At 43.7% G+C, this 26,425-nt stretch overlaps 1 protein-coding gene and 1 pseudogene across 1 annotated transcript; both read left to right on the top strand.

Annotated features, from left to right (window-relative positions):
- The first annotated feature begins 2,038 nt into the window (after positions 1–2,038).
- Positions 2,039–3,739, top strand: LOC135545387 (protein starmaker-like). The gene has a single exon (XM_064972994.1). The coding sequence runs from the start codon at positions 2,039–2,041 to the stop codon at positions 3,737–3,739; it is 1,701 nt and encodes a 566-aa protein (XP_064829066.1).
- Positions 3,740–14,003: 10,264 nt separating this feature from the next.
- Positions 14,004–19,238, top strand: LOC135545428 (glutamine amidotransferase-like class 1 domain-containing protein 3, mitochondrial; annotated as a pseudogene).
- Positions 19,239–26,425: the final 7,187 nt, after the last annotated feature.

Below are 26,425 nucleotides of genomic sequence, written 5' to 3'. Positions count from 1 at the left end.
TGTGTGTGAGAGCTTTTCTTTGACATCTGTTGGGAAAAATGACTGATTTACAGTTCATGGGGGTTGTCTAATCACACATATGAAGTTTTGGACAGATCTGATTTTTTTAACCCTTCCAAACAGCCCCTGAGACACCAATTATGGCACTTCCGGTTGGCACAGGAAGCTATAAATAAACTCATATCCTCATTGGGGTATGCCTTTACAGAATCCTGAGTTTTAAGTCTTTACGTTAAGAACTGAGTTATTTACGGAGGGTTTAGTGAGTGTGTGTTATTTCAGAAAATCATAGAAAATCACAGAAATGTCGCAGAGCTCCGCAGCACATTTTAAAAATATTCGTATGAACACCCTGCAACTGGATCTGTAACCGTTGAAAAAAAAAACACCTATATCTGAACATCACGATCTGGTCATCGTACGATTTCTCTTAAATGACGATAGATAAATGGATTTTTTTTTTATTGACACCGGAGGCTCCTTGACTTTGACGTGAAGTGAAAAAATCTTTTCTCTATTTTCATTTTGGACCTTTAATCCCAGAAATATGGCCATAACTCAAAAACCGTTGAGGCCTAGACGCCATCTTGTTCGGGGCCATCTTCCCATTATGCCAAACCTACGCTCACCAAGTTTCGGCTTCGAAATATTTTCAGTTTTCGAGATATGGCACGTCGTGATTCGGGATGTTTTGTCCAATAGCAATATGATTGCTTATGCCCTCTTGTGGGATCTTCCGGCATAGCGCAAAAATGGGCCAAAATTTGTTTATTTTATTAAACGAAAACCGAATGTCCGACAAAGTTCATTTGATGACTTCCCGGTAGGTCTGGCCCTGCCGCTCGGCCCGACACCGTCCCCGAATTTTACAAATGTTTTCGGACGTCTAGTAAGGGACCGTACAGTTCCAATAGGGACTTTCTCACTAACCATACGGTGATTGTCAAAATGTTCCCTTAAGGTATGTAAGGGACGGTACATTTGCAATATGGACTTTTTCACTAACCATACGGAAAATGTCGAAATGTTCCCTTAAGGTATGGAAAGGAACAACAATCACTGCCCGGCCATCCCGAGTTCACCAGGCCAGTCAATTTTGCATTTCTGCAGGATTTTTGAGCATGTCAAATTTCTTATGACATTTGGCCCCCACAAAACATATGCCACTTTTTAAGGGTGTGTGAAGTTTTTTATAAAATTTAGCTATTTTTGACTTTTGACTTCCTATGAAATCATATTCCAAATGGAGAAAACATATACCTAATGCACAAGTAAAAAAAAAAAAAAAAAATTATGATAATAAAATATGACTAAAGTATGTTGATACAGTTCTTATACTTGTGTAATTGACACAAAATTCTAAAGAATTTCGAAAAACGGTCCAGGAAGCACTTTTTTAGGGGTGTGTGAAGTTTTTCATGAAATGTTGCAATTTTTGACTTTTGACTTTTGACTTCCTATGAAATCATATTGCAAATTGACAAAACATGTGCCTTATGCGCAAGTAATAAAAAAAATGATGATAATAAAATTGGACAAAAGTATATTCATACAGTTCTTACACATGTGTAATTGACAAAAAAAAGCAAAAGAATTTCGAAAAACGGTCCAGAAAGCACTTTTTTAAGGGGTGATAAGTTTTTGACAAAAAATTCATTTTTTCAAAATTTGGCTTTTGGATGTTGACTTGGGGTCCATTTCCTATATGAAAAACCACAGTGGAGTACACACGCCACCTGTTGGATTTTTGAAGTGTTACAACTGGCAATTGCCATATGGAATTTGCAAAACATTTTGCATGAATCAACGCCGATTTGGGTGGTATTGTCCATCGTGTACATGGTTTGTACTATACCAATGTTTTCCCATTCATTTTTGTCCATTTCAGGGGGGAATTCCCTTACATAATTAGCACACACTGTAAATAGATTTTTTTATATTGTGTTATTGACAGTAAGTTTGTTTATTCCATGTGTAACTCTGTGTTGTTGTTTTTGTTGCACTGCTTTGCTTTATCTTGTCCTGGTCAAAGATTTAAATGAAAACTTGTTCTCAACTGGCCTACCATGGGGACTCTGACAAGCATGAGGACTCTGACAAGCATGAGGACTCTGACAAGCATGAGGACTCTGACAAGCATTGGGACTCTGACAAGCATGGGGACTCTGACAAGCATGTGGACTCTGACAAGCATGAGGAGTCTGACAAGCATGAGGACTCTGACAAGCATGAGGACTCTGACAAGCATGATGAGTCTGACAAGCATGAGGACTCTGACAAGCATTGGGACTCTGACAAGCATGAGGAGTCTGACAAGCATGAGGACTCTGACAAGCATGAGGACTCTGAACAGCATGGGGACTCTGACAAGAATGGGGACTCTGACAAGCATGAGGACTCTGACAAGCATGAGGACTCTGACAAGCATGAGGACTCTGAACAGCATGGGGACTCTGACAAGCATTGGGACTCTGACAAGCATGGGGACTCTGACAAGCATTGGGACTCTGACAAGCATGGGGACTCTGACAAGCATGAGGAGTCTGACAAGCATGAGGACTCTGACAAGCATGGGGACTCTGACAAGCATGGGGACTCTGACAAGAATGGGGACTCTGACAAGCATTGGGACTCTGACAAGCATGGGGACTCTGACAAGCATGGGGACTCTGACAAGAATGGGGACTCTGACAAGCATGAGGAGTCTGACAAGCATGGGGAGTCTGACAAGCATGGGGAGTCTGACAAGCATGAGGAGTCTGACAAGCATGGGGAGTCTGACAAGCATGGGAACTCTGACAAGCATGAGGACTCTGACAAGCATGAGGACTCTGACAAGCATTGGGACTCTGACAAGCATGGGGACTCTGACAAGCATGAGGACTCTGACAAGCATGAGGACTCTGACAAGCATGAGGACTCTGACAAGCATTGGGACTCTGACAAGCATGGGGACTCTGACAAGCATGTGGACTCTGACAAGCATGAGGAGTCTGACAAGCATGAGGACTCTGACAAGCATGAGGACTCTGACAAGCATGAGGAGTCTGACAAGCATGAGGACTCTGACAAGCATTGGGACTCTGACAAGCATGAGGAGTCTGACAAGCATGAGGACTCTGAACAGCATGAGGAGTCTGACAAGCATGAGGACTCTGACAAGCATGAGGACTCTGACAAGCATGAGGACTCTGAACAGCATGGGGACTCTGACAAGAATGGGGACTCTGACAAGCATGAGGACTCTGACAAGCATGAGGACTCTGACAAGCATGAGGACTCTGAACAGCATGGGGACTCTGACAAGAATGGGGACTCTGACAAGCATTGGGACTCTGACAAGCATGGGGACTCTGACAAGCATTGGGACTCTGACAAGCATGGGGACTCTGACAAGCATGGGGACTCTGACAAGAATGGGGACTCTGACAAGCATTGGGACTCTGACAAGCATGGGGACTCTGACAAGCATGGGGACTCTGACAAGAATGGGGACTCTGACAAGCATGAGGAGTCTGACAAGCATGGGGAGTCTGACAAGCATGGGGAGTCTGACAAGCATGAGGAGTCTGACAAGCATGGGAACTCTGACAAGCATGAGGACTCTGACAAGCATGAGGACTCTGACAAGCATTGGGACTCTGACAAGCATGGGGACTCTGACAAGCATGAGGAGTCTTCAACCCCGTTGGGGATTTGGACCCCGATCTCTTGTCCACACGACACAGGGATTCTTTAGCTCTATACCCCGGTACTGTACTGCTGACCGCCACGTTGTACAGTGCCATATTTTCCTTTCCATCCTAACAGAAACCCAGAGGGTTTTTCATTTTTCATGGAATAGAAACACCATCATATTGATTAAATGAATTAATCAAGTACCAGTCGAACATCTGGACACACCTACTCATTCCAGGATTTTTCTGTATTTTTACTATTTCCTATATTGTAGATTAATAGTGAAGACATCACAACTATGAAATACAACAGGTCTCTCACGTGTCCCGCATTCTGTATGGCCTGCTCTGCCTTATAGACATGGCCTGCTTTGCCTTATAGACATGGCCTGCTCTGCCTTATATAAGGAATTAGGCACTTTCCCATGTTTACTACAGTATGTATTGTAGACTTCACAGTAGCCTAAAAAACAAATACACATTTCGTTAAAAGAATTATGATAAAAAATATTGTTTCAAAATGCAGATGTTGATTTAGTTATGGATCCATAACAAATTACTACGGGAATAAGCATCGCTGATTTACAGAAATATTGGAACACAGTTGTCTAATGAAGGGAAACAATGTAGAATCCTCCTGTAACAGTTTTGGAAACTAATAATATGCATATACTAGCAACTGAGACTGAGGAGCTGGCCATTAACAATGGGCACCTTTTCATCCAAGCTACTCAATACTGCCCCTGCAGCCATAAGATGTTAACACAAAAAAGGTTTTAAAGTCTCTGGTAATTCCAATACGGAATACTATAAAACGCTTCTAAAAGATGCCCTCTGGTGGTCAAACTAGAAATAACTTGGCGTAACAGAAAAAATGGCTGACAATTTAATGACGTGCCACAGAATGCTCCAGCAGCATGCAAGGTGTGCCGCAGTATGACACAACTTTTAATGGAGGAACCACTGTAGGTAACAGGGTGCCATTTAGGAGTCAGATCAGGTCAACACCACTGCTCTCCTTTAGAAGGATCAACGACAAAGGACTCAGTCCCAAGACAACAAAATGTAATAAAACTGATGAACAAATAGTCTCTTTTGTTTAGATGAGATCTTGAACTTTGTTGAACATTCTGTTCTGATGGGAGCTGTCTGACACTGCTGAGTCTGGGAGACAAAAGGTGCCTTTTTGCTACACTGAATAAACATCTAAAACATGCCTTATGCTAATTATCTACACACACTGACAGTAGCTTGTGATGTTGTTATTCCCAAAGGGGAAAGGGGAAGAACAGGTGATCTGACATCGATGGGTGATAAGAATTGGCATGGAAGCTACAGTGGCTGGTCAGATCGTGTGGCAAGGCATTTATCAATAAAAAATGATAGAAACACCACATACATTCTGATGTTGATTCAATGATACTTTCAAAGTGACAGGAAACAAATAAACAGAACAACGTTATCAGACTTATGACTGGCAAGGTTAATCGACGGTTCAGCATTCATGCTCTCTTCACACGAGGTCTATAGGTCAAACCCATTCTCATGACGAGAGATGTAGGATCTCAATTTGACCAATATGCAACATTAGGAAAATAACCCTGCAGCAATGTGAATTCTTATGTGGATTATAATTCAAATATATTGTAGGGGTTAAAACATTTTTCATGAGGCAAATCAGATTCAAATTACATCTAAAGGTTTATTCATTAAAACTAAAGGTTGATTAATTACATCTAAAGGTTGATTCATTACATCTAAAGGTTGATTCATTACATCTAAAGGTTGATTCATTACATCTAAAGGTTGATTCATTAAAACTAAAGGTTGATTCATTAAAACTAAAGGTTGATTCATTAAAACTAAAGGTTGATTCATTAAAACTAAAGGTTGATTCATTAAAACTAAAGGTTGATTCATTACATCTAAAGGTTGATTCATTAAAACTAAAGGTTGATTCATTAAAACTAAAGGTTGATTCATTAAAACTAAAGGTTGATTCATTACATCTAAAGGTTGATTCATTAAAACTAAAGGTTGATTCATTACATCTAAAGGTTGATTAATTACATCTAAAGGTTGATTCATTAAAAGTAAAGGTTTATTCATTAAAACTAAAGGTTGATTCATTACATCTAAAGGTTGATTCATTAAAACTAAAGGTTGATTCATTACATCTAAAGGTTGATTAATTACATCTAAAGGTTGATTCATTAAAAGTAAAGGTTTATTCATTAAAACTAAAGGTTGATTCATTACATCTAAAGGTTGATTCATTAAAACTAAAGGTTGATTAATTACATCTAAAGGTTGATTAATTACATCTAAAGGTTGATTAATTACATCTCAAGGTTGATTAATTACATCTAAAGGTTGATTAATTACATCTAAAGGTTGATTAATTACATCTAAAGGTTGATTCATTTCATCTAAAGGTTGATTAATTACATCTAAAGGTTGATTCATTACATCTAAAGGTTGATTCATTAAAACTAAAGGTTGATTAATTACATCTAAAGGTTGATTCATTACATCTAAAGGTTGATTAATTACATCTAAAGGTTGATTCATTAAAACTAAAGGTTGATTCATGAAAACTAAAGGTTGATTAATTACATCTAAAGGTTGCTTAATTACATCTAAAGGTTGATTAATTACATCTAAAGGTTGATTAATTACATCTAAAGGTTGATTCATTATATCTAAAGGTTGATTCATTCTATCTAGAGGTGGACATTTTCATTATAGAGGTAGATATGTCTAGAGGTGGAAATATTATATCTAGAGGTGGATGTATTCTATCTAGAGGTGGAAATATTATATCTAGAGGTGGAAATATTATATCTAGAGGTGGATATATTCTATCTAGAGGTGGATATATTCTACCTAGAGGTGGATATATTCTATCTAGAGGTGGATATATTTTATCTAGAGGTGGATATCTTCTGTCTAGAGGTGGATATATCTAGATGTTGACATATTCTATCTAAAGATGGACATTTTCTTAATAGAGGAATATGTATTCTAGAGGTGGAAATATTCTGTCTAGAGGTGGATATATTCTATCTAGAGGTGGAAATATTCTATATAAAGGTGGATATATCCAGATGTGGATATATTCTATCTAGAGGTGGATATATTCTGTCTAGATGTGGATATATTCTATCTAGAGGTGGATATACTCTATCTAGAGGTAGATATATCTAGAGGTGGATATATTCTACATAAAGCTAGATATATCTAGATGGGGGTATATTATATCTAGAGGTGGATATATTTTATCTAGGGGTGGATATATTCTATCTGGAGGTGGATATATTCTATCTAGAGGTGGATATATTTTATCTAGAGGTTTATATATTCTATCTGGAGGTGGATATATTCTATCTAGAAGCAGATATATATATCGTTTGATATATTCTATCTAGAGGTGTATATATTCTATCTAGAGGTGGATATATTTTATCTAGAGGTGGATATATTCTATCTGGAGGTGGATATATTCTATATGAAGGTAGATGTATCCAGATGGGGATATATTCTATCTAGAGGTTGATATATTCTATATGAAGCTAGATGTATCCAGATGGGGATATATTCTATCTAGAGGTAGATATATTCTATCTTGAGGTGGATATATTTTATCTTGGGGTGGATATACACTGCTCAAAAAAATTAAGGGAACACTTAAACAACACAACTCCAAGTCAATCACACTTCTGTGAAATCAAACTGTCCACTTAGGAAGCAACACTGATTGACAATAAATGTCACATGCTGTTGTGCAAATGGAATAGACAACAGGTGGAAATTATAGGCAATTAGCAAGACACTCCCAATAAAGGAGTGGTTCTGCAGGTGGTGACCACAGACCACTTCTCAGTTCCTATGCTTCCTGGCTGATGTTTTGGTCACTTTTGAATGCTGGAGGTGCTTTCACTCTAGTGGTAGCATGAGATGGAGTCTACAACCCACACAAGTGGCTCAGGTAGTGCAGTTCATCCAGGATGGCACATCAATGCGAGCTGTGGCAAGAAGGTTTGCTGTGTCTGTCAGCGTAGTGTCCAGCCCTCCATTTGCTCACCAGAGGTAGTCTGACTGCCATTAGGTACCGAGATGAGATCCTCAGACCCCTTGTGAGACCATATGCTGGTGCGGTTGGCCCTGGGTTCCTTCTAATGCAAGTCAATGCTAGACCTCATGTGGCTGGAGTGTGTCAGCAGTTCCTGCAAGAGGAAGGCATTGATGCTATGGACTGGCCCTCCCGTTCCCCAGACCTGAATCCAATTGAGCACATCTGGGACATCATGTCCCGCTCCATCCACCACCACCACGTTGCACCACACACTGTCCAGGAGTTGGCGGATGCTTTAGTCCAGGTCTGGGAGGAGATCCCTCAGGAGACCATCTGCCACCTCATCAGGAGCATGCCCAGGCGTTGTAGGGAGGTCATACAGGCAAGTGGAGGCCACACACACTACTGAGCCTCAATTTGACTTGTTTTAAGGACATTACATCAAAGTTGGATCAGCCCGTAGTGTGCTTTTCCACATTAATTTTGAGTGTGACTCCAAATCCAGACCTCCATGGGTTGATAAATTAGATTTCCATTGATCATTTTTGTGTGATTTTGTTGACAGCACATTCAACTATGTAAAGAAAAACGTATTTAATAAGAATATTTCATTCATTCAGATCTAGGATGTGTTATTTTAGTGTTCCCTTTATTTTTTTGAGCAGTGTATATCTACTGACACATTGATGAAAATAATCATGGCCTCTAAACCTTCAAGCTGCATACTGGACCCTATTCCAACTAAACTACTGAAAGAGCTGCTTCCTGTGCTTGGCCCTCCTATGTTGAACATAATAAACGTCTCTCTATTCACCAGATGTGTACCAAACTCACTAAAAGTGGCAGTAAAAAAGTCTCTCTTGAAAAAGCCAAACCTTGACCCAGAAAATATTAAAAACTATCGGCCTATATCAAATCTTCCATTCCTCTCAAAATGTTTAGAAAAAGCTCTTGCGCAGCAACTCACTGCCTTCCTGAAGACCAACAATGTATACAAAATGCTTCAGTCTGGTTTTAGACCCCATCATAGCACTGAGACGGCACTTGTGAAGATGGTAAATTACCTTTTAATGGCATCAGACCGAGGCTCTGCATCTGTTCTCGTGCTCCTAGACCTTAGTGCTGCTTTTGATACCATTGATCACCACATTCTTTTGGAGAGATTGGAAACCCAAAATGGTCTACACGGACAAGTTCTGACCTGGGTGGATCTTATCTATCGGAAAATAGATTTCAGTTTGTCTCTGTAGATGGTGAGTACTGACAAATCAAATTTATCCATGCTCTTGTCACTTCAAGATTAGACTACTGCAATGAACTACTTTCCGGCTACCCGGATAAAGCACTAAATAAACTTCAGTTAGTGGTGAACACAGCTGCTAGAATCTTGACTAGAACCAAAAAATGTGATCATATTACTCCAGTACTCTCTACACTGGCTTCCTGTTAAGGCTAGGGCTGATTTCAAGGTTTTACTGCTAACCTACAAAGCATTACATGGGCTTGTTCCTACCGATCTTTCCGATTTGGTCCTGCCGTACATGTAGGCAATGATCAGAAGACGCAGGCCTCCTTTCTGTCACGAGAATTTCAAAGCAAACAGCTGGAGGCAGGGCTTTCTCTGACAGAGCTCCATTTTTATGGAATGGTCTGCCTACCCATGTGAAAGATGCAGATTCAGTCTCAAACTTTAAGTCATTATTGAAGACTCATCTCTTCAGGGGGTCATATGATATAGTGTACTCTGGCCCAGGAGTGTGAAGGTGAACGGAAAGGCACTGGAGAAACGAACCGCCCTTGCTGTCTCTGCCTGTCCGGTTCCCCTCTCTGCCTCTAACCCTATTACAGGGGCTGAGTCCACTGGCTTACTGGAGATCTTCCATGCTGTCCCTAGGAGGGGTGCGTCACTTGAGTGGGTTGGCGCTCCCCCTTGACACACCTAGCTGACTATGACTGAGATATGGCCCACCTAGCTGACTATTTTTGTATATTTTTTTCACCTTTATTTAACCAGGTAGGCTAGTTGAGAACAAGTTCTCATTTGCACCTGCGACCTGGCCAAGATAAAGCATAGCAGTGTGAACAGACAACACAGAGTTACACATGGAGTAAACAATTAACAAGTCAATAACACAGTAGAAATAAAAAGGGAGTCTATATACATTGTGTGCAAAAGGCATGAGGAGGTAGGCGAATAATTACAATTTTGCAGATGAACACTGGAGTGATAAATGATCAGATGGTCATGTACAGGTAGAGATATTGGTTTGCGAAAGAGCAGAAAAGTAAATAAATAAAAACAGTATGGGGATGAGGTAGGTAAAAATGGGTGGACTATGTACAGCTGCAGCGATCGGTTAGCTGCTCAGATGCAGATGTTTGAAGTTGGTGAGGGAGATAAAAGTCTCCAACTTCAGCGATTTTTGTAATTCGTTCGTCACAGGCAGCAGAGAACTGGAACGAAAGGCGGCCAAATGAGGTGTTGGCTTTAGGGAAGATCAGTGAGATACACCTGCTGGAGTGCGTGCTACGGATGGGTGTTGCCATCGTGACCAGTGAACTGAAATAAGGCGGAGCTTTACCTAGCATGGACTTGTAGATGACCTGGAGCCAGTGGGTCTGGCGACGAATATGTAGCGAGGGCCAGCCGACTAGAGCTTACAGGTCACAGTGGTGGGTGGTATAAGGTGCTTTAGTGACAAAACGGATGGCACTGTGATAAACTGCATCCAGTTTGCTGAGTAGAGTGTTGGAGGCAATTTTGTAGATGACATCGCCGAACTCGAGGATCGGTAGGATAGTCAGTTTTACTAGTGTAAGTTTGGCGGCGTGAGTGAAGGAGGCTTTGTTGCGGAATAGTAAGCCGACTCTAGATTTGATTTTCGATTGGAGATGTTTGATATGAGTCTGGAAGGAGAGTTTACAGTCTAGCCAGACACCTAGGTACTTATAGATGTCCACATATTCAAGGTCGGAACCATCCAGGGTGGTGATGCTGGTCAGGCGTGCGGGTGCAGGCAGCGAACGGTTGAAAAGCATGCATTTGGTTTTACTAGCGTTTAAGAGCAGTTGGAGGCCACGAAAGGAGTGTTGTATGGCATTGAAGCTCGTTTGGAGGTTAGATAGCACAGTGTCCAAGGACGGGCCGGATGTATATAGAATGGTGTCGTCTGCGTAGAGGTGGATCAATGAATCACCCGCAGCAAGAGCAACATCATTGATATATACAGAGAAAAGAGTCGGCCCGAGGATTAAACCCTGTGGCACCCCCATAGAGACTGCCAGAGGACCGGACAGCATGCCCTCCAATTTGACACACTGAACTCTGTCTACAAAGTAGTTGGTGAACCAGGCAAGGCAGTCATCCGAAAAACCGAGGCTACTGAGTCTGCCGATAAGAATATGGTGATTGACATAGTCAAAAGCCTTGGCAAGGTCGATGAAGACGGCTGCACAGTACTGTCTTTTGTTGATGGCGGTTATGATATCGTTAAATACCTTGAGCGTGGCTGAGGTGCACCCGTGACCGGCTCGGAAATCAGATTGCACAGCGGAGAAGGTACGGTGGGATTCGAGATGGTCAGTGACCTGTTTGTTGATTTGGCTTTCGAAGACCTTAGATAGGCAGGGCAGGATGGATATAGGTCTGTAACAGTTTGGGTCCAGGGTGTCTCCCACTTTGAAGAGGGGGATGACTGCGGCAGCTTTTCAATCCTTGGGGATCTCAGACGATATGAAAGAGAGGTTGAACAGGCTGGTAATAGGGGTTGCGACAATGGCGGCGGATAGTTTCAGAAATAGAGGGTCCAGATTGTCAAGCCCAGCTGATTTGTACGGGTCCAGGTTTTGCAGCTCTTTCAGAACATCTGCTATCTGGATTTGGGTAAGGAGAACCTGGATAGGCTTGGGCGAGTAGCTGCGGGGGGGGGGGCGGAGCTGTTGGCCGAGTTTGGAGTAGCCAAGCGGAAGGCATGGCCAGCCGTTGAGAAATGCTTGTTGAAGTTTGCGATAATCATGGATTTATCGGTGGTGACCGTGTTACCTAGCCTCAGTGCAGTGGGCAGCTGGGAGGAGGTGCTCTTGTTCTCCATGGACTTCACAGTGTCCCAGAACTTTTTGGAGTTGGAGCAACAGGATGCAAATTTCTGCCTGAAGAAGCTGGCCTTAGCATTCCTGACTGACTGCGTGTATTGGTTCCTGACTTCCCTGAACAGTTGCATATCGCGGGGACTATTCGATGCTATTGCAGTCCGCCACAGGATGTTTTTGTGCTGGTCGAGGGCAGTCAGGTCTATAACTGAGATATGGCCCACCTAGCTGACTATGACTGAGATATGACACACCTAAATGACTATGACTGAGATATGACACACCTAGCTGACTATGACTGAGATATGGCCCACCTAGCTGACGATGACTAAGATATGGCCCACCTAGCTGACTATGACTGAGATATGGCCCACCTAGCTGACTATGACTGAGATATGGCCCACCTAGCTGACTATGACTGAGATATGGCCCACCTAGCTGACTAAGACTGAGATATGACACACCTAGCTGACTATGACTGAGATATGGGCCAACGAGCTGACTATGACTGAGATATGCTACACCTAGCTGATTATGACTGAGATATAACACACCTAGCTGACAATGACTGAGATATAACACACCTAGCTGACGATGACTGAGATATAACACACCTAGCTGACGATGACTGAGATATAGCCCACCTAGCTGACTATGACTGAGATATGGCCCACCTAGCTGAATATGACTGAGATATAACACACCTAGCTGACTATGACTGAGATATAACACACCTAGCTGACGATGACTGAGATATAGCCCACCTAGCTGACTATGACTGAGATATGGCCCACCTAGCTGACTATGACTGAGATATGGCCCACCTAGCTGACTATGACTGAGATATGGCCCACCTTGCTGACTATGACTGAGATATGGCCCACCTAGCTGACTATGACTGAGATATGGCCCACCTAGCTGACTATGACTGAGATATGGCCCACCTAGCTGACTATGACTGAGATATGACACACCTTGCTGACTATGACTAAGATATGGGCCACCTTGACTGAGATATGGCCCGACTACCTGACTCTGACTGAGATATGGCCCACCTAGCTGACTATGACTAAGATATGACACACCTTGCTGACTATGACTAAGATATGTGCCACCTAGCTGACTATGACTGAGATATGGCCCACCTAGCTGACTATGACTGAGATATGGCCCACCTAGCTGACTATGACTGAGATATAGCCCACCTAGCTGACTATGACTGAGATATGGGCCACCTAGCTGACTATGACTGAGATATGGCCCACCTAGCTGACTATGACTGAGATATGGCCCACCTAGCTGACTATGACTGAGATATGGCCCACCTAGCTGACTATGACTGAGATATGCCCACCTAGCTGACTATGACTGAGATATGGGCCACCTAGCTGACTATGACTGAGATATGGGCCACCTAGCTGACTATGACTGAGATATGGGCCAACGAGCTGACTATGACTGAGATATGCTACACCTAGCTGACTATGACTGAGATATAACACACCTAGCTGACAATGACTGAGATATGGCCCACCTAGCTGACTATGACTGAGATTTGGCCCACCTAGCTGACTATGACTGAGAAATGGCCCACCGAGCTGACTATGACTGAGATATGGCCCACCTTGCTGACTATGACTGAGATATAGCCCACCTAGCTGACTATGACTGAGATATGGCCCACCTAGCTGACTATGACTGAGATATGGCCCACCGAGCTGACTATGACTGAGAAATGGCCCACCGAGCTGACTATGACTGAGAAATGGCCCACCGAGCTGACTATGACTGAGAAATGGCCCACCGAGCTGACTATGACTGAGATATGGTACACCTGTCTGTAAATACAAACTGTGTTTATTGTAGTCTTAGTCTAGAATAAATACATTATTTTGTAGACTGATAATATACACTGTCCATCCATCCATCCATCCATCCATCCATCCATCCATCCATCCATCCAGTGTCTTAGAGGTGTCAGAATGACTAAGCAGATTTAACATTGGCCAAACAGAGGAAGGCAGCAGCAGTTTCCCTTTCCCCTCCCTGCATCAGTCCCGTCATGACCTCACCGTACAGACACACAGCCCTTCAGCCTTCTATGTAAAGCTGTAACCCAGACCACACCTCCGTGGGCGGGGCCAGGGCAGCCTGGGCAGGAAGGGTATAAAGCCAGTAGGATTCCAGTTTCACTGCAACAGGAGACAGCAGGTAGGAGAAGACGCCACAGACGGAACAGACCATATACTACAGTAGTGTACCTTTACAAGGTGAGAGAACTGCTACTGCTGCTAGTAAACTAGTAGTCTCCTTCCCTATTCCGTTAGTATTCATGTTGTATTTAGAGTTGTAAATGTGGCGCCAGGTGAACATTGTGGTTTTAGAATGGAAATGTGGTAACGCTCTTCGTCTTTTATACGCAACACAACAGTAGTACTTTCATGGAGAATTGCAACATTTACAATATTTATAATGATCGGTGAACTGATGCTTATCTAAATCTCTGTGCTTTCTGTTCCTTTACACCGACTCTACTCTCCCTCCACTCCAGTTCCTGTTTCTGTCTGCCTCGACCAGGTGTTGTTGACTAGAAACATAGAGAGAGAGAGGGAGGGAAGAAGGGGGGAGGAGAGAGACAGAGAAAGAAAGGGAGTGAGGGAGGGAAACAGAGAGAGAAAGAGAGAGAGCGCGGGAAGGGGGAGGAAGAGAGATACAGAAAGAGAGAGAGAGTTGGGGAAGGGGGAGGAAGAGAGATAAAGAAAAAGAGAGAGAGAGAGAGAGATAAAGAAAGAGGGAGAGACAGAGAGAGAAAGAGAGAGAGCACGGGAAGGGGGAGGAAGAGAGATAAAGAAAGAGAGAGAGAGAGAGAGAGAGAGAGAGAGAGAGAGAGAGAGAGATAAAGAAAGAGAGAGAGACAGAGAGAGAAAGAGAGAGAGCATGGGAAGGGGGAGGAAGAGAGATAAAGAAAGAGAGAGAGAGAGAGAGAGATAAAGAAAGAGAGAGAGACAGAGAGAGAAAGAGATAGAGCGCGGGAAGGGGAAGGAAGAGAGATAAAGAAAAGAGAGAGAGAGAGAGAGAGAGAGAGAGAGAGAGAGAGAGAGAGAGAGAGAGAGAGAGATAAAGAAAGAGAGAGAGACAGAGAGAGAAAGAGATAGAGCGCGGGAAGGGGGAGGAAGAGAGATAAAGAAAGAGAGAGAGAGAGAGAGAGAGAGAGAGAGAGAGAGAGAGAGAGAGAGAGAGAGAGAGAGAGAGAGAGAGAGAGAGAGAGAGAGAGAGAGAGAGAGAGAGAGAGAGAGAGAGAGAGAGAGAGAGAGGGAGAGAGAGAGAGAGAGAGAGAGAGAGAGAGAGAGAGAGAGAGAGAGAGAGAGAGAGAGAGAGAGAGAGAGAGAGGGAGAGAGAGAGAGAGAGAGAGAGAGAGAGAGAGAGAGGGAGAGAGAGAGAGAGGGGGAGAGAGAGAGAGAGAGAGAGAGAGAGAGAGAGAGAGAGAGAGAGAGAGAGAGAGAGAGAGAGAGAGAGAGAGAGTGGGTGTTTCCTGTGTTGTTTGAGACACAGTCTATGGAAAAGTTTAATCAAACTTTTTTTTTTCTTTTTGTTAGTGCTATTTCTGTCTCCATTCTGTTGTTCTGGTCTAACTCCAGACCATATGGTGTGTGTGTGTGTGTGTGTGTGTGTGTGTGTGTGTGTGTGTGTGTGTGTGTGTGTGTGTGTGTGTGTGTGTGTGTGTTGCAGGAGCCATGGTGAAGTGTGTAGCCGTAATTCTGTCAGGGTGTGGAGTCTATGATGGGACTGAGGTCCACGAGGCGTCAGCTGTACTGGTTCACCTCAGCAGGGCTGGAGCTAAGGTAAGGGTGGTCTACATTAGGGTTAGGGCCTAAGGTAAGGGTAGTCTACATTAGGATTAGGGCCTAAGGTAAGGGTGGTCTACATTAGGGTTAGGGCCTAAGGTCAGGGTGGTCTACATTAGGGTTAGGGCCTAAGGAAAGGGTGGCCTACATTAGGGTTAGGGCCTAAGGAAAGGGTGGTGGTCTACATTAGGGTTAGGGGCTAAGATAAGGGTGGTCTACATTAGGGTTAGGGCCTAAGGTTTGGGTGGTCTACATTAGGGTTAGGGCCTAAGGTAAGGGTGGTCTATATTAGGGCTAGGGCCTAAGGTAAGGGTGGTCTACATTAGGGTGGTCTACATTAGGGTTAGGGCCTAAGGAAAGGGTGGTCTACATTAGGGTTAGGGGCTAAGGTAAGGGTGGTCTACATTAGGGTTAGGGCCTAAGGTTTGGGTGGTCTACATTAGGGTTAGGGCCTAAGGTAAGGGTGGTCTATATTAGGGCTAGGGCCTAAGGTAAGGGTGGTCTACATTAGGGTTAGGGCCTAAGGTAAGGGTGGTCTACATTAGGGTTAGGGGCTAAGGTAAGGGTGGTCTACATTAGGGTTAGGGCAAAAGGTAAGGGTGGTCTATCCTCTCCTCCACCCTCCTCCGACCTCCCCATCCTCTCCTCTCTTCTCCTCCCCCTCCTCCTTCCTCTCACCTCCTCTCCTAACCCCTCCTCCCCTCTCCTCACTCCTCCTCTCTTCTCCTCCCCCTCTCCTCCCCCTCCTCTCCTCCCCCTCCTCCCTCTCCTCACTCCTCCTCTCTTTTCCTCACCTTCCTCTCCCCTTCCCTCTCCCAGGTCCAGATGTTTGCCCCCAACGTGGACCAAATGCATGTAGTGAACCACTGTGAGGGGAAACCCACGGCTGAGACACGCAACGTCCTAGAGGAGAGTGCTCGAATCGCCCGGCGATGTGTCTGACCTTGCCAAGCTAGAGATCACCGCCTTCCACGCCCTCGTTATCCCAGGTGAGCATTACTCCTTCATCTAGCACCAGCACTATATATTCTATATCTCTGTTACTATATCATCTCTCCTTTATTCTATACCTCTGTTACTATATCATCTATCCTTTATTCTATATCTCTGTTACTATAGCATCTATCCTTTATTCTATATCTCTGTTACTATATCATCTCTCCTTTATTCTATATCTCTGTTACTATATCATCTCTCCTTTATTCTATATCTCTGTTACTATATCATCTCTCCTTTATTCTATGTCTCTGTTACTATATCATCTCTCCTTTATTCTATATCTCTGTTACTATATCATCTCTCCTTTATTCTATATCTCTGTTACTATATCATCTCTCCTTTATTCTATATCTCTGTTACTATATCATCTCTCCTTTATTCTATATCTCTGTTACTATATCATCTCTCCTTTATTCTATATCTGTTACTATATCATCTCTCCTTTATTCTATATCTCTGTTACTATATCATCTCTCCTTTATTCTATATCTCTGTGTCTATATCATCTCTCCTTAATTCTATATCTCTGTTACTATATCATCTCTCCTTTATTCTATATCTCTGTTACTATATCATCTGTCCCTTATTCTATATCTCTGTTACTATATCATCTCTCCTTTATTCTATATCTGTGTTACTATATCATCTCTCCCTTATTCTATGTCTATGTTACTATATCATCTCTCCTTTATTCTATATCTCTGTTACTATATCATCTCTCATTTATTCTATATCTCTGTTACTATATCATCTCTCCTTTATTCTATATCTCTGTTACTATATCACCTCTCCTTTATTCTATATCTCTGTTACTATATCATCTCTCCTTTATGCTATATCTCTGTTACTATATCATCTCTCCTTTATTCTATATCTCTGTTACTATATCATCTCTCCTTTATGCTATATCTCTGTTTCTATATCATCTCTCCTTTATTCTATATCTCTGTTACTATATCATCTCTCCTTTATTCTATATCTCTGTTACTATATCATCTCCCCTTTAAGCTATATCTCTGTGTCTATATCTTCTCTCCTTTATTCTATATCTCTGTTACTATATCATCTCTCCTTTATTCTATATCTCTGTGTATATATCATCTCTCCTTTATTCTATATCTCTGTTACTATATCATCTCTCCTTTAATCTATATCTCTGTTACTATATCATCTCTCCTTTATTCTATATCTCTGTTACTATATCATCTCTCCTTTATTCTATTTATCTCTGTGTCTATATCATCTCTCCTTTATTCTATATCTTTGTTACTATATCATCTCTCCTTTATTCTATTTATCTCTGTGTCTATATCATCTCTCCTTTATTCTATATCTTTGTTACTATATCATCTCTCCTTTATGCTATATATCTCTGTTACTATATCATCTCTCCTTTATTCTGTATCTCTGTTACTATATCATCTATCCTTTTTGCTATATCTCTGTTACTATATCATCACTCTTTCACTATGACTTCATTTCAATCATTCTACTCCCACCAACCCCAAACAAAACAAAACCACTGGTCTCCACGGTGCTCCTCTCAACTGAACTGTGTTGTGTTTTGCAGGTGGTTTTGGCGTGGCTAAAAATCTGTCTGACTGGGCTGTGAAGGGGAAGGAGTTCACGGTTCAACCCCAAGTAGAGAAGCTGATTAAGGGGTTCCACGCTGCAGGCAAGCCCCTGGCTATGTGCTGCATCTCCCCTGTCCTAGCTGCTAAGGTCCTGCCGGGGTGTGAGATCACCGTGGGACAGGACAAGGAGTGTGAGAGGTGAGTTACAATGTCTCAGGTGTGTGTGTGTGTGTGTGTGTGCTGATATGTTTTAACAGAACAAAGCAGTATGTTTTTAACCCTGCTGCTTTTCTTCTCCCTCCTGCCACTAGATGGCCCCATGCCCAGACGGCAACTTCCATGAAGGAGCTGGGCTGTAAACATGTGAATAAGAAAGTGGGGGAGGTCCACATCGATGTGAAGAACAAGCTGGTCACCTCCTCCGCCTTCATGTGTAACGCTCCCATACATGAGGTGTTTGACGGGGTGGGCGTCATGGTTACAGAACTGCTCAAACTGGCCTAGGACACGTCTGAGATTCAGAATACTGATTAGCTGTGCTTCTCAAAAGGCACCCTGTTCCCTTTATAGTGCTGATGTGATCTTCTCAAAAGACACCCTGTTCCCTTTATAGTGCTGATGTGATCTTCTCAAAAGACACCCTGTTCCCTTTATAGTGCTGATGTGATCTTCTCAAAAGACACCCTGTTCCCTTTATAGTGCTGATGTGATCTTCTCAAAAGACACCCTGTTCCCTTTATAGTGCTGATGTGATCTTCTCAAAAGACGGGAATCGGGAGCCATTTGGGAAGTGACCTCACAATCATGTTTGTTGTTGTTGTTGTTGTTGTTTGTTTACCTGGAGACCCTCCTGATCTGAATGTAATGGACACACAGAAGAAGCAGAAGAAGATAGTGTTTCTGTTGCTTTATCTGTCTGACAGTGGGATGACTTGTGTTTTTATCAACATCGTAATAAAAGTACAACCAAATTCTGGAATGAACGACTTTTCATTTGATTCGTTTTTCAGCTGACCACTAGGTTTTTATATGGTATATTATTGTCATACGGGGTTATGAACAGCTCGTTCTTTCAGTATCTTGCCTATGCTGCTCTGTACCATCACTCATTCATATATCCTTATGTACATATTCTTTATCCCCTTACACTGTGTATAAGACAGTAGTTTAGGAATAGTTAGTTAGATTACTTGTTGGTTATTACTGCATTGTCGGAACTAGAAACACAAGCATTTCGCTACACTCGCATTAACATCTGCTAACCATGTGTATATGACAAATAAAGTTTGATTTGATTTGATTTCTCCGTGCATTTAGCATACAGGTTAGATTGACAGAGTACATCCTGTTGGCACATAGTGGGGAATTCCCACCCGAGTTAAGCGGGTAAATGGAATGGAATTCACGTTTATGCACTTTTCTCTCTACACAGCAAATTGCCCCGTGTTGATTTTTCAGTGTAACATTTATAGTGTTGATTCAGGAATTAAATTCACTCTGTAAAATAACCCCCAGTCTTGGAGTTAACAACCCTGGGTTGCTCGTCTTTTCAGTTCACTGCAGCTCGTTCGCTGCACACTCAAACTGGACCGTTTTATCTCAAGTTTCTTCATTCAGAGACTCAATCGTGGACACTCTTAATGACAGTTGTGGCTGCTTTGCGTGATGTCTTGATGTCTTCTACCTTCTTGCTCTTTGTGCTATCGCTGTACATTTCAAAGTGCTGAACAAATAGTTATATTGACTACGTCCGTCATCGCTCGCTCATTAATGTCTTCATCGAAATTTCGGATTGCCTCTTATCCGCTTGTCGTAGGCTTTTGCCATAGTTTGTACATCTCAATTGTCAGTAGAAACCACATTTGTTTAAGCAAGTCAGTCATATCTGCTATGTTTTTTTTAAAGGCAGTAAATGAGGCTGAATGAGGCTCAGTAACCTGGGGCTCAGTCACCTGGGGGCTCAGTCACCTGGGGGCTCAGTCACCTGGGGGCTCAGTCACCTGGGGCTCAGTCACCTGGGGCTCAGTCACCTGGGGGTTCAGTCACCTGGGGGCTCAGTCACCTGGGGCTCAGTCACCTGGGGGCTAGTCACCTGGGGCCTCGTCACCTGGGGGCTCAGTCACCTGGGGCTCAGTCACCTGGGGGCTCAGTCACCTGGGGGCTCAGTCACCTGGGGCTCAGTCACCTGGGGGCTCAGTCACCTGGGGCTCAGTCACCTGGGGGCTCAGTCACCTGGGGGCTCAGTCACCTGGGGGCTCAGTCACCTGGGGGCTAGTCACCTGGGGCCTCGTCACCTGGGGGCTCAGTCACCTGGGGGCTCAGTCACCTGGGGGCTCAGTCACCTGGGGCTCAGTCACCTGGGGCTCAGTCACCTGGGGCCTAGTCACCTGGGGGCTAGTCACCTGGGGCCTCGTCACCTGGGGGCTCAGTCACCTGGGGGCTCAGTCACCTGGGGGCTCAGTCACCTGGGGCTCAGTCACCTGGGAGCTCAGTCACCTGGGGGCTCAGTCATCTGGGGCTCAGTCACCTGGGGCTCAGTCACCTGGGGGCTCAGTCACCTGGGGCTCAGTCACCTGGGGGCTCAGTCACCTGGGGCTCAGTCACCTGGGGTTCAGTCACCTGGGGGCTCAGTCACCTGGGGCTCAGTCACCTGGGGGCTCAGTCACCTGGGGCTCAGTCACCTGGGGGCTCAGTCACCTGGGGGCTCAGTCACCTGGGGCTCAGTCACCTGGGGTTCAGTCACCTGGGGCTCAGTCACCTGGGGGCTCAGTCACCTGGGGCTCAGAGTCACCTGGGGCTCAGTCACCTGGGGGCTCAGTCACCTGGGGCTCAGTCACCTGGGGCCTAGTAACCTGGGGTTCAGTCACCTGGGGCTCAGTCACCTGGGGGCTCAGTCACCTGGGGCTCAGAGTCACCTGGGGCTCAGTCACCTGGGGGCTCAGTCACCTGGGGCTCAGTCACCTGGGGGCTCAGTCACCTGGGGGCTCAGTCACCTGGGGCTCAGAGTCACCTGGGGCTCAGTCACCTGGGGGCTCAGTCACCTGGGGCTCAGTCACCTGGGGCCTAGTCACCTGGTCAGGTCGCAATTGTAAATGAGAACTTGTTCTCAACTTGACTACTGGTTAAATAAAGGTGAAATAAAAAAATAAAAAAAATAAAAAATTGTGTTGCCACTCTCAACTGATCATTAGAAAACGTTGAATTGTTGAAAGTCATTGCTATTGCAAAGCTCTTATTATTAAAGATGTAGTTGAGTTATAACTCTGACCTGGGACTCTGTTGATAACCAGGTGTAACAGTGGTAAGGTGTTGGGAGTCTGTTGATAACCAGGTGTAACAGTGGTAAGGTGTTGGGACTTTGTTGATAACTAGGTGTAACAGTGGTAAGGTGTTGGGAGTCTGCTGATAACCAGGTGTAACAGTGGTAAGGTGTTGGGACTCTGCTGATAACTAGGTGTAACAGTGGTAAGGTGTTGGGAGTCTGCTGATAACCAGGTGTAACAGTGGTAAGGTGTTGGGACTCTGCTGATAACCAGGTGTAGCAGTGGTAAGGTGTTGGGACTCTGCTGATAACCAGGTGTAACAGTGGTAAGGTGTTGGGAGTCTGTTGATAACCAGGTGTAACAGTGGTAAGGTGTTGGGAGTCTGTTGATAACCAGGCGTAACAGTGGTAAGGTGTTGGGACTCTGCTGATAACCAGGTGTAACAGTGGTAAGGTGTTGGGAGTCTGTTGATAACCAGGTGTAACAGTGGTAAGGTGTTGGGAGTCTGTTGATAACCAGGCGTAACAGTGGTAAGGTGTTGGGACTCTGCTGATAACCAGGTGTAACAGTGGTAAGGTGTTGGGAGTCTGCTGATAGCCAGGTGTAGCAGTGGTAAGGTGTTGGGACTCTGCTGATAGCCAGGTGTAGCAGTGGTAAGGTGTTGGGACTCTGTTGATAACCAGGTGTAACAGTGGTAAGGTGTTGGGACTCTGTTGATAACCAGGTGTAACAGTGGTAAGGTGTTGGGACTCTGCTGATGGGACTCTGCTGATAACCAGGTGTAACAGTGGTAAGGTGTTGGGACTCTGTTGATAACCAGGTGTAACAGTGGTAAGGTGTTGGGACTCTGCTGATGGGACTCTGTTGATAACCAGGTGTAACAGTGGTAAGGTGTTGGGACTCTGCTGATGGGACTCTGTTGATAACCAGGTGTAACAGTGGTAAGGTGTTGGGACTCTGCTGATGGGACTCTGCTGATAACCAGGTGTAACAGTGGTAAGGTGTTGGCCCTAACAGTTTGTGGGCACCGTTGGTCACCGTTGAAGTGCAATTCATGTACTGTTTAGTGTTTTGTGGTGTAGAGGCTGTGCTGGCATGCATCCCACATTTTTTTGGGGGGGGGAGCACCAAGATATACATGCTAAAATTGCCACTGCTCTGATCCCATATCTCCACATAGTTTTGCCAGCAGGTGTGAGCACGCTGAATGTGGGTTGATGTAGTTTACAATCAAAGTTACCTGCTGCAGTAGATCTGAGTTCTGTGCTCATGTAACGGCGTTCTTTTGTTGTTGAAGGAGAGTCGGACCGAAATGCAGCGTGTAAGTTACTCATGTTTATTTAAAGACAAAACGAACGAACTAACACGAATAACTAAATAAATACAAAAAAAAAAACAAACAGAACGAAACCTAATACAGCCTGACTGGTGAAACTAACACAGAGACAGGGACAATCACCCACGAAATGCAAAGCGAAATTAGGCTACCTAAATACGGTTCCCAATCAGCGACAACGAGAAGCGCCTGACTCTGATTGAGAACCGCCTCAGGCAGCCAACCTAATTAACACACACACACCCCTAATTAACTACCAACCCAAACACTACAAACCCCAATACGGAAATACAATACATAATAACCCCATGTCACACCCTGGTCTGACTAACTAATAAACTAAAACACACAATACTAAGACCAAGGCGTGACAGCTCAGCTCTATTTCCGCCAGTTGCTCTCGGTTTATCATACAATGCATCCAGTATGGGGTCAGTCTGGGGTCAAATCAAATCAAATCATTATATAGCCCTTCGTACATCAGCTGATATCTCAAAGTGCTGTACAGAAACCCAGCCTAAAACCCCAAACAGCAAGCAATGCAGGTGTAGAAGCACGGTGGCTAGGAAAAACTCCCTCGAAAAGCCAAAACCTAGGAAGAAACCTAGAGAGGAACCAGGCTATGTGGGGTGGCCAGTCCTCTTCTGGCTGTGCCGGGTGGAGATTTTAACAGAACATGGCCAAGATGTTCAAATGTTCATAAATGACCAGCATGGTCAAATAATAATAATCACAGGCAGAACAGTTGAAACTGGAGCAGCAGCACGACCAGGTGAACTGGGGACAGCAAGGAGTCATCATGTCAGGTAGTCCTGAGGCATGGTCCTAGGGCTCAGGTCCTCCGAGAGAGAGAAAGAAAGAGAGAATTAGAGAGAGCATACTTAAATTCACACAGGACACCGGATAGGACAGGAGAAGTACTCCAGATATAACAAACAGACCCTAGCCCCACGACACATAAACTACTGCAACATAACTGGAGGCTGAGACAGGAGGGGTCAGGAGACACTGTGGCCCCATCCGAGGACACCCCCGGACAGGAGAGGGCCAAACAGGAAGGATATAACCCCACCCACTTTGCCAAAGGACAGCCCCTACACCACTAGAGGGATATCTTCAACCACCAACTTACCATCCAGAGACAAGGCCGAGTATAGCCCACAAAGACCTCCGCCACGGCACAACCCAAGGGGGGGTGCCAACCCAGACAGGAAGATCACATCAGTGACTCAACCCACTCAACCCGCTTTGTAGGTTAGCAGTAAAATCTTGAAATCAGCCCTTGCCTTAACAGGAAGCCAGTGTATGGAGGCTATTACTGGAGTAATATGATCAAATGTTTTGGTTCTAGTCAGGATTCTAGCAGCCGTATTTAGCACTAACCATGTGTATGTAATAAATAAAATGTGAATTGATTTGATGTGATTTGTCATGGAAAGAGTAGGTGTTCTTAATATTTTGTACACTCAGTGTATGTGATGTATTATCATTAACGGTTACATTTTATTGATAACATTTGCCTACATTAGGAACTCCCTTGGTGAAGTCCACAGGACTGAACATTAGCAAATTCAACATACATGTCTCTATCACTATCACTGACACATACAGATCAGTGGTAACTCTACAATTCACTGGAAAAGGCAATGCACACCGGGAAATTATACTCGAGGTGTGCCTTATTGGGGGCATGGCTTTCAAATTGTTATTTTTGGCCACCCGTGAGAGGCAGTATCATTTTAACTGGTCTATGCTTGCGCTAATTTACATGTTATAATGTCTGCTGCTGGTTCTGATGTCTTAAATGTTTACATAAGAGCATGTAGCAATAAAGACTTGTGAGTGTAGTTTGTAATGTCCTTAACTCAACATTGACCTTGTCAAGAAATACGGACCTCTTGATGTGGTGTTTAAAACTACTATATAAGGTGTTATTGTAGAACTCCATTGGGGTAAACAATAAAGACTTCCTGGTGTTAAAACTACTACATGAGGTGTTCTTGCATGACACTGAAAGTGTTAATGCCCTAACACTGACAAAGTGTAACAGCCTCAGCACTGAGTACAGTGTTAATTTAACACTCAAAAGTTTGGACCGTAAGACACTGGTCCAATTTTAAATGCAACACTGTTAGGGTTCATGTGAAGAACAAATACTTAATTACAATGACGGTCTACACCGGCCAAACCCGGACGATGCTGGGCCAATTGTGTGCCGCCCTATGGGACTCCCAATCACAGCCTGTTGTGACACAGCAGTGCCTTAGACCGCTGTTCCACTCAGAAGCCTGTTGAATTAACACTGAAGAATTTGTTATGCGCTAATATTGTACTGTCACTAAGTTTGATCATGTTTATTTTAGTTATAAGAAATGTGAAAACTTTAGTAAGTCGTTTATCATTTGATTGTTACTATATTTAGAAATAATATCCGTCATTTCAAGCCCTATTGCCCCAGTTTGGTTGAATCTGAAAAAATCTATGATTTTCATAATATTTGTACAATGTACATCAGCCATTTCTAACTATTTTAACCAGGAAGGGGATTTCCAGCCCTTTCTAAAGCTACGCAGCACGACCCGTTATTGTTTGTAGCCTCCTCATGATAAATAATGATGTTTGGGGAAGTTTATTTAGGTGGAAATATACATTTTGCCCTTTCATTCAACTGGTTAAAATCCCAATCCCAGAATTTTTTACAAATGAAACATAGTTTGCTGTGACTTACAAAGTAATGCCCACCAAGTTCCACAGAGAAAGATGCCAGTGTATAGTGAGATGGTTTATTCAACACGTAAATCACAATAAGACACATGAAGAGGTAACATAGCATGACGTCCAGGATACATTAGCTTACATGTTCATACAGCATTTAATTTGTCCTCCTTTCACATTTTATACATGTAATTATTATCATTATCAATGCACTAAAACAGGAGATGGACTCCAGGTCAGCTCAGGTCACCTTCAGAGTGGCTTGCCTTTTTGTTCACTCTACAGAAACAGGAGATGGTCTCCTGCCCTATGGGCCGTTCTGGTTCACTCTACAGAAACAGGAGATAGACTCCAGTCCAACCCAGTCCAACCCAGATACTGTGAGCTCCACCGGTATTGGGACAGTGACACATGCTGTACGGTTCTAAACACTTCTACATGGACGTTACCATGACAACATATAGTCCTGAATTAATAATGACGAGGGAGAAAGTAAAAAACGGTTAAATGCATACATCATACCCCGAAAACAGAGGTTAGCTTTTTATATCATACCCGCAAGACATGCTAACCTCTCACCATTACAATAACAGGGGATGTTAGCATTTTATATCATACCCCCTAGACATGCTAACCTCTCACCATTACAATAACAGGGGAGGTTAGCATTTTCTATCATACCCCAAGACATGCTAACCTCTCACCATTACAATAACAGGGGAGGTTAGCATTTTATATCATACCCCCAAGACATGCTAACCTCTCACCATTACAATAACAGGGGAGGTTAGCATTTTATATCATACCCCAAGACATGCTAACCTCTCACCATTACAATAACAGGGGAGGTTA

This window comes from Oncorhynchus masou, chromosome 9 (assembly GCF_036934945.1).
Source record: "Oncorhynchus masou masou isolate Uvic2021 chromosome 9, UVic_Omas_1.1, whole genome shotgun sequence".
NCBI classification, from domain to species: Eukaryota; Metazoa; Chordata; class Actinopteri; order Salmoniformes; family Salmonidae; genus Oncorhynchus; species Oncorhynchus masou.
The sequence above is the reverse complement of the archived record's forward strand: the minus strand, read 5'-3'. Positions and strand labels throughout refer to the sequence as shown.

Excerpts from the sequence above, each read along its gene's own strand:
- LOC135545387 (XM_064972994.1), top strand. The coding sequence starts at position 2,039 with ATGAAAACTTGTTCTCAACTGGCCTACCATGGGGACTCTGACAAGCAT.